The sequence below is a fragment of the Chlorocebus sabaeus genome, chromosome 21 (assembly GCF_047675955.1).
Source record: "Chlorocebus sabaeus isolate Y175 chromosome 21, mChlSab1.0.hap1, whole genome shotgun sequence".
Taxonomy (NCBI): domain Eukaryota; kingdom Metazoa; phylum Chordata; class Mammalia; order Primates; family Cercopithecidae; genus Chlorocebus; species Chlorocebus sabaeus.
In genome coordinates this window covers 84,676,354-84,686,098 of record NC_132924.1, presented here as the reverse complement: position 1 = coordinate 84,686,098, position 9,745 = coordinate 84,676,354, and the positions used below count along the sequence as shown (strand labels likewise).

General features: G+C 38.5%; 1 protein-coding gene across 1 annotated transcript; it reads right to left on the bottom strand.

Annotated features, from left to right (window-relative positions):
- Positions 1-4,436: 4,436 nt before the first annotated feature.
- Positions 4,437-4,754, bottom strand: LOC119626176 (small ribosomal subunit protein uS14-like). The gene has a single exon (XM_038004377.2). The coding sequence runs from the start codon at positions 4,713-4,715 to the stop codon at positions 4,545-4,547; it is 171 nt and encodes a 56-aa protein (XP_037860305.1). The 5' UTR covers positions 4,716-4,754; the 3' UTR covers positions 4,437-4,544.
- Between the last annotated feature and the right edge of the window lie 4,991 nt (positions 4,755-9,745).

Sequence of the window (9,745 nt, the reverse complement as noted above, 5' to 3'; positions counted from 1 at the left end):
AAAAAAGAGTTTAAATAGCCAAAGCAATTCTGAGCAAAACTAACCAAGCTGGAGGCACTACACTACCTGACTTTAAAATACATTATCAGGCTATAGTAGCCAAAACAGCATGGTATTGGTATAAAAAGAGAAACACAGACCAATGGAACAAAATAGAGAACCCAGAAACAAACTTACATATTTACAGAGACATGATTTTAGACAAATGTGTGGAGAACATACACTGGGGAAAAGGACATCCTCTTCAATAAATGGTGCTGAGAAAACTGGATATTTATAAGCAGAAGAAAGAAATTAAACCCCTATCTCTCACCATATACAAAAATCAAATCAAGATGGATTGAGAACTTAAACAAAAGACCCCAAACTATAAAACATCTAGGAAAAAAACATACCAGGGAATACTCTAGGACTTTGGCCTAAGCAAGTATTTTATAGCTAAGACCCCAGAAAAATAAGCAACAAAACCAAAAATTAACGAATGAAGTTATATTAAACTACAAAGCTTCCACACAGCAAAAGAAACAATCAACAGAGCAAAGAGATAACCTATTCAATGGAAGAAAATATTTGCAAATTATTTATCTGACAAGGACTAATATCCAGAATATACAAGGAACTGAAACAACTCAACAGCAAAAACACAAACAACCCCATTTAAAAGTTGGGCAAGGATCTAAATAGACATTCCTCTAAGGAAGATCTACAAGTGGCCAACAGGTATAATAAAAATGCTCAAAATCACTAATTATCAGGGAAATGCTAATCAAAACCACAATATCATCTTACCCCAGTAAAAATGACTATTAAAAAATACAAAAGAAACCCAGATGTTGGTGACAATGCAGAGAAAAGAAAACTCTCATACACTGTTGGTGGGAATGTAAGTTAGTACAGCCATTATGGAAAATGGTATGAAGATTACTCAAAAAACTAAAAATAGAACTACCATAAAATCCAGCTATCCCACTACTGGGTATTCATCCAAAAGAAAGGAAATCAGCATATCAAAGGGATACATACTCCCCCCATGTTTATTGCTGCACTATTCACAATAGCAAAGATAGAGAATCAACCTACGTGTCTACCAATGAATTAATGCATAAAGTAAACGTCATATATTTACACAGTAGTATGCTATTCAGCCATAGAAAATAATAAATAATGTCATCTACAGCAACGTGGATGAAACTGGAGGTTAAATAAGCCTGACACAGAAAGATAAATATGGCCAGGCATGGTGGCTCATGCCTGTAATCACAGCATTTTGGGAGGCCAAGGTGGGCTGATCGCTTGAGCCCATGAGTTTGAGGCCAGCCTGGGCAACATGGTAAAACCCCATCTCTACGAAATAATACAACAATTAGACAGGCATGATGGCATGTGCCTGTAGTCCCAGCTAGTCAGGAAGTAGAGGTGGGAAGATCACATGAGCCCAGGGAATTGGAGGCTGCAGTGAGCTGTGATAGTGCTACTACACTCCAGCCTGGGCTACAGGGTGTGACCCTGTTTCAAAACAAAAACAAAAACCAGAAAGACAAATATTGTTGCATGTACTCATATGCTCATAAAAATGTTGATTTCATGGAGGTAGTGAGTAGAATGACAGTTATCAGAGGCTGGGAAGAATGTGGGAGTGTGTGTGGGGGGAAGTAAAGCAGAGTTGGTTAATGGGTACATACAGTTAGTTAGAATAAGTTCTAATATTCTCTATTTATATAGGTGACTATATTTAACAATTACGTATTACACATTTCAAAATAGCTCAAAGTAAGGACTTGAAACATTCTCAATACATAAAAAAGGCAAAATGCTGATGGTGATGGATATCCTAAATATCCTGACTTGATCATTACACATTCTATTCATGTAACAAAATATCACATGTATCCCATAAATATGTTCAAATATTACATATCAATAAAAACATTAAAAAGTAAAAATTTTAAAAAGACATCTGAACAGCTTCCTTGTGTGCTTTTTGTTCCACAATACATGTATGTCCTCTTTAGCTTTATTGTGAATATAAATCAGAAATTATAAGGCCAGATGCAGTGGTACGCATTTGTAGGCCCAACATTTTGGGAGACTGAGGTGGGAGGATCACTTGAGACCAGAAGTTTGAGACCAGCCTGGGCGACAAAGCAAAACGTTGTCTCCACAAAAATAACTAACTAATTAAATAAAAAAGATCCAGGCATGGTGGCACATGCCTGTAGTCCCAGCTACTAAGGAGGCTGAGGTGGGAGGATCACTTTATCACAGAAGTTTAAGGCCGCAGTGAGCTATGATTGTGCCGCTGCACTCCAGCCTGGGTGACAGAGTAAGACTCTTTCAAAACAAAAACAAAAACAAAACTATCTATATTGGATAGCAAACAAATTTGGGATGGAAACTGTTGAGTTTCTGTTATCTAGTCAATACACATAACCTCAATGAGGAATTTTGTTACGGCCTGGATGTTTGTGTCCTCCCTTCCCAAATGGCTATGAAAAATTCTCACCTGAAATGTGATGGTGTTAGGAGGCAGGGTCTTTGGGATATGACTGGGTCATGAAAATGGAGTTCTCATGAATGGGATTGTACCCTTATAAAAGAGGCCCCAGAGAACTCCCTGGCCTCATTTTCTCACTCCGTATCTTTAGTTGACTTCTGTTAAGCCAGGATAAATCATTACCTACATCACTGGGTTGCTTGCAGGCATAACTTACAGAAATTATTTCTATCCACTAAGTCTGTGGTAAATGTTAATCGTTATTATTTGTCATGGTATTTACGAATAGCGACCCATGACATTGGTTTGGTTGCCTGATGAAATCCATTTCCTATAGCATTTTAGTGTAATTTAAGATTTAAATTTTTAAAATCATAATATGCTAGGCACCTACTAAAGACTCTACTTCAAATCAGCCTATTTTGAAATTAGAAGTATATGCAGTTTAAAATCAATTAACTGCACAAATAGCTGTTTAAAGTAGATAAATTTCATGTGAATAATATTTATAAGTAATTATTTATATGATGTGTATCTGGATCATTTAGCATTAATTCATCATTCAGCAACTCTTCAGTGGGAACTACAGTCAAAAGACACACACACACCTACATTCTATAGTTCATGAACTCTTCAGTCGTAGTTATTTGCCCCAAGACCTTCTTTAGTTAATTGATTAGGTAGAGGGTTTCACTGGCTCAGGCAGGGAGTGTGGATCTTGTTAAAATTCTTGTCTGGATATTGTGCACATCTCATACAAAATGTTCTTAGTGACTAGTGAGTAATAACTACGTCCTACTTCATGGAGGTCCAATTCAGAGTGCTGTTCTATAGCCCTCTCTACCTCCACTGAGAAGTTTCCATTGGTGCATTGAAAAAATGAGTTCATTTACATGATACTGTATCAAGTTAAAAAGATTGGATTCTCTTATAGGTATGTTGTTACTTTTTTTTAATACGGCAAAAGTAATACAAACATGTAAAACAAAAAATGTGGAGTACAAAATTTTATAGTCCCATCCCTCTAAGATGACCACTATATGTATATTTTTAAACAAAAAATGCACGATTTTAGATATGTTGTTCTGAAACAGCTCTTTATTGACGGAAATCTAGGGTGCTTCCAAGCTTACTATTACAATATTGAAAATGAACATCCTTGAACATATATCATCACATACTTGTGCAAGCATTTCACCCATTAAACATCTAAAAGTAGAAATACTGGTTTAAAGGATACCTGTATTTAAATCTTATTAAATAGCCTCCGAAAGAGTTTATCCTGCTCACTTATTTACAAAGCAGAAATGTGCCTATTCCTGCTACCTACTTACCTGCCCTGAATAGTACCACGCTTCTATTTCTTTACCACTCTCTTAGATGAAAAATGATAGGTCTTTTTATAAAAAGATTTGAGAGCATTATGGGATTGAGCATTTATTCATATGTTTTGTGTCATTTTAATTTCTTTTCCATTAATTATTGTTTACCCTTCACCCTGATCTCACCGCCATTTCCTGGTTGTATCTTTGGGCAAATCAACTTCTCTGATACTTTGTTTCATTGTCTCTGCAGAGTCGAAACGAGGTACATCCTAAACCTGTGCGTTTTCATAGGTCTTTTTCTCTCGTATCTGATTTCATCTCTATCCCACTTTGTAATGTATTGTTAAAAGGTAATTTTTGAAATAAAGGTAAAATCATGACTCTCATACAGAGAAAAAATGAACGTGTGTGAAAGATTTTACTTATTTGATAAGGGAAGCAGGCAAATGTTATACTGGATCAAAGGAAAAGTCAAAAGGTACCGATTTATATGGAATAAAGGAATGGAAAAAGGCAAAAGTATTTTTTTCCTGAGAGGGGAGATAAGTTCACTGAAACCCTATCAGACAAGACAGAATGTGTAGTCTATCCATTAACAAAGAGTTGTAAAATAGCTCAGAGATTTTTTGTTTGTTTGTTTTTTCAAATGTTTATTTTATGTACAAAGAACTATCATGGTTTTTCATTGAGTAGATGCCTTGGATAATCCTTTGAAGGAAGATCATTTAGTACAATTTAATGAAACCAATATCCTTCGCGTACTGACGGAAACACTGGCGGCACATATTGAGGCCGTATTTCCGGATCAGACCGTGCTGGTTTGAACACACGCGACAAGAGCGAGAACCCTGGCCGAATTTTCGCGGGTGGCTCCAGTACAGCTGCTGGTGACCCATCTTGCTCTCAGAAGTGCAACGAGGTAAAAGGAAGGAACTAGCTCAGAGATTATAAAGGCTAGAATCTGACTGGCTGGGCACAGTGGCTCACAACTGTAATCCCAGCACTCTGGGAGGCTGAGGTGGGAGGATAGGTTGAGGCCAGGAGTTAATGACCAGCCTGGGCAACAGAGAGAGGCCCCAAATCTACAAAACAAATAAACAAACACTTAGCTGGGCATAGTGGCACATCCCTGTAGTCCTAGGGGAGGTGAGGAGGGAGGATCACTTGAGCCCAAGAGTTCAAGCTGCAGTAAGTGATGATCATGCCACTTCACTTCAGTCTGGGCAACAGAGCAAAGACCTGTCTCTAAGAAAAATTAAAAAGGCTAGATTAGGTAACACAAGGCATGTTGTGTGTAGATAATCCATAATTTTCCATTGAAACACAATTTTTTGTATAGTCTCTCCTCTTTCAATAAAAAATAATCTCAAAAGATTATTCTTGATCACAAAGAGTCACATGGTTACAGTCTCGCCAATGCACCACAATGTAGCAGTTTCTCATTGCCCAAAGTATCACCCGAAGTTCTTTGTATAATGACCAAGAAAATTAAGAAGCGCAGACACCAAGGGTGAAGTTGGAGCAAAAGTTTAATAAGCGAAAGAAGAAAGCTCTCCACTGCAGAGAGGGGACCCGAAAGAGGATTGCTGTTTTCACAGTTGAATACAAAGGCTTTTATAAGAAACCGATGAGGGCTGGGCATTTTATTTCCGTAAGGCACAAATTTCTGGTAACCCCGTTGCATCCTCCTAGTGCGCATGCGGGCCTTTAGCTTGAATTACTCCATATTGCTTTGTTCCCTTCACTGTGCATGTATCAGGAGACGAAATTTTCCATTGCAGGAATGTTTGGGCAAGTCACCTGTGTAGCCTGTCTTATCTGTGCATCGGTGGGCATGTCTTAGGCAAGGCCCCTGTGCAAGTTCCCTTATCTGTGCCTGCAGCTTGATTTTTCAGGCTGTACTTTTGTTGGAAAGAATTCAACCAGGGACCCACCCTAACTGCTGCCTAACTGGTTTCTCCCTTCCTCCTCTCTCAACATTGGCAGATCTGGCCTGATTATATATACAGGTGTAGCAAGCAAATTCCTTTACCATAGAGACCTAAAATTTGCTTTGCTGGAAGTTTTTATAAGTAATCTCAGAATGGGCTTTTAAAACCTCTCATTATTTACTATCCTGGGGCTAAGAAACCAAGGTAAGAACTCATCATCAGATTTCCTTGCAGTTCCTGTAAATGAGACGAATTGCTTTCTTCTCCAGGTCCCCAAAACATGCTAAGACTTTTGGACCTGCCAGAAAGTGACCTTCTGTACCTACCTGGAAGGCAGGGAAACCTATAAGTCAGGTACCAGGTGAGCTTACCCAACAGGACATTGCATGCATTGGTTTCACGAGGTTTACAACCTTAGTTACTTAAAAGAACATGGTCATATTTGGTAAAATGAGCATCATTCTCAAATATGACAACTGGATATGCACATGCAAAAGAATAAAGATGGACTTCTTCCTCAAACCATACACAAAAATTAACTAAAAATGGATCAGAGTCCTAAATGTAAGAGCTAAAACAATAAAACTTTTGGAATGAAATGTAGGGTATAAATCTTTGTGACCTTGGGTTAGGCAAAGCCTTTCTAGATGTAACACCAAAAACACAATTGACAAAAGAAAAATTAGAAAATTGTGGACTTCACCACAGTCATGCTTGAAAGGACACTATCAAAAAAGTAAAGAGACAATCCACGAAATGGAGAAAACATTTGCAACTCATATGTCTTATAAGGAACTCGTGTCTAGTATATATAAAGAAGTCTTACAACTCAATAATAAAATAACCCAAATACAAAATGGGCAAAGCATTCGAATTAACATTTCTCTAAAGAAGATATATAAATGGCCAATAAACACATGAAAAGATGTACAATATCATTAGTCATTAGGGAGAAAAAAAACAAGTAAATCTCAAGGTGATAGGATAGCACTTCATACCCATTAAGATGCTGTAATCAAATAGATAAGAAGTGTTTTTGTTGTTGGTTGCAGTGGTTTTTGGTTTTTGTTTTTTTTGATACAGGGTCTCATTCTGTCATCCAGGCTAGAGTGCAGTGGTGCGATCACAACTCAACGTTCTAAGCTCAGGTGATCCTCCCACCTCAGCCTCCCAGGTAGCTGGGACTCCAGGCGCGTGCCACCACACCTGGCTAACTTTCCGTACTTTTAGTAGAAATGTGGTTTCGCCATGTTGCACAGGCTGGTCTCAAACTCCTGTGCTCAAGAGATCCACCTTCCTCAGTCTCCCAAAGTGCTGGGATTACAGGCATGAGCCACAGTGACTGGCCAAGTGTTGTGTAAGGTGTAAAGATATTGAAACCTTCATACACTGCTAGTGGACTGAAAAATGGTGCAGCCACTTTGGAAAACAATCTGATAGTTAAACATAGGGTTGCCATAAAAATGATTAAACATAGAATTACCATATGACCTAGAAAATCTACTTCTAAGTATACACCCAAGAGAAATGAAAACATGTTTACACAAAAACTTGTAAATGAATTTATATAGCATCAGTATTCATAATAAGCAAAGAGTGAAAACAGTCTAAATGTCTTTCAATTGACGAGTGGATAAATAAAATGTTATATTTGTACAATGGAATAATATTTGCAAATAACAAGGAATGAAGTAATGATACATGGTAAAATATAAATGAACCTTGAAATGTTATGCTAAGGGGAAGAAACCAGCTATAAAAGATCACATGAGGCATGATTCCATCTATATGAAATGTTCCAAATAGGCAAATCTGGGTTGGTGCTTAGTGGGGAAATGCAGAATGACTATTAATGGTTATAAGATTTCTTTTTGAAGTGAAGAATATGTTCTAAAATTGATTGTGGTGAGGGTTGCATAACTGAATATACTAAGAACCATTGAATTATACCTTATTATTATTATTATTATCATTTTTGAGATAAGGTCTCGATTTGTCTCCCAGGCTGGAGTGCAATAGCGTAATCATGGCTCACTTGCAGCCTTGATCTCTCAGGCCCAGGTGATCCCCCTATCAGCCTCCCAAGTTGCTGGGACTACAGACATGTACCACTACGCCTGGCTGATTTTTAAAAAGTTTTAGTAGAGAGGAGGTCTCCCTATATTGCCCAGGCTGGTGTCAAACTCCTGATCTCAAGCAATCCTCCCGCCTCAGACTCCCAAAGCGCTGGGATTACAGGCATGAGCCACCGTGCCTGGTTGAATTGTATAGTTTAAATGGTTAAAGTGCGTTGTATGTGAATTATATCTTAACAAAGCTGGCACGCCAAAAATAACTGAAATTATGACTGTCTACTGTATACCATTATCTATTGTCTATTATCAGCCAGAGTTGCACCTGAACTCTGATAAATAGAACAATGTCATAGGCAGTGAAGGCATTGACAAATCTCTAGGAACTTCACATATAGATTTTAGTTTGTAAAATGTTTGTGATGATTTTACCCATATAAATTTAAACTAGGGAAGTGTAAGTATCTTTTTAAATTTGACAACTCTTTCTATGTAACTCACTAATAATAACACACTGTAGGGATGAAAGAAAGTTTTCTTCCACTCCCTGGGAGTTCAAGAATTTGAGTCTATAAAACAAAATGACAATAGACAGATCAACAGTAGAAACGGCATACAAATTTATTAACGTGCAAGTGCACGGGAGTCACCCAAAGTGTGCTACTGAAAGAAGGGCCAGACAGTTGAAGTTTAAATACCCTCTTCATAGGGGAGAGGGAGTGGGGGATGTAGGCAATTTTAGAGGAAAAGTAAATGATTTTTAGGGGTGAAGAACAAACAATAGCCTGGGAGAAAGTCTGTCTGGGCTTTGGGTATGGTGTCCAATCTAGTCATCATTCCAGCAAGGTAACCTTCTTTGTTTTCTGAGATTATAGGGAGAAGACCTAAGACAATTGCATTCTGTCTGGAGGAACTTCCTGTAGTCCCATAAGGGAACTTCAGAGAAAGCCTCTCCCTCTGCTGTCTGAGAGGCAGAGGACTGTGATTGGGGGACAGAGGATGAGGGTGGGAGAAGGTCGGAGAGACTTTGTTTCTGAGGCTGTTTTTTTAGTTCAAAGCATGTCAAGAGGCTGGGCGTGGTGGGTTGTGCCTATAATCCCAGCACTTTAGGAGGCCAAGATGGGAGGATGCTTGAGCCCAGAGTTCAAGACCAACCTGGGCAACATGACAAAACCCCATCTCTACAGAAAATGCAAAAATTAGCCAGGCATAGTGGCATGTGCCTATGGTCCCAGCTATTTGGGAGGCTGAAGTGGGAGGATCTCTTAAGCCTCGCAGGTCAGGGTACAGTAAGCTGAGATCATGCCACTGCATTCCAGCCTGGGTGACAGAGTGAGACCTTGTCTCAACAACAACAACAACAACAACAACAAAAAGGGCTTGTCAAGGCACCATATTTTACGGTATCATTCTTTTGTTTTTAGACCTAATAATATTAAACGAGCCTAATTATTTCTAGCATCTCTCTTTTTAGAAGGTAAAAGACCAAATCTTTGTGACTTTATGGGAGTCCTTTGGGAAATCTCAGAGGCAGTTCTAGTTCTTTGTGGTTCTCAATAAGCTTAAAGAGCACAAGGGGGTTTGGAGACCAAAAATATTCTACTCCTTTGGGACAAAATTACTCTTTTCCTCAAAAAATGGAAGCACACAGAGCTGTATTTGTCAGAAACTATGGCTCCTAAATATAGCCAAAGCCACATATTCATTATAACTTGTAGCCAAAGTAACACACTTCTATTTCACAGAGAGACCTGGAGAGTGGATAATTGTTCACTGTCACACCAGCATTTTGCAGCAGACTAGCAGAACTTGTGAATACACACAATACAGCTTGCCTTAGCCACACATATCATTTTTATACACTCCTTAAAGTGGCAGAAATGAGCAGCACATTCATTACAGATCCAGAGAGATAGTCCCATG

Excerpts from the sequence above, each read along its gene's own strand:
- LOC119626176 (XM_038004377.2), bottom strand. The coding sequence starts at position 4,715 with ATGGGTCACCAGCAGCTGTACTGGAGCCACCCGCGAAAATTCGGCCAG.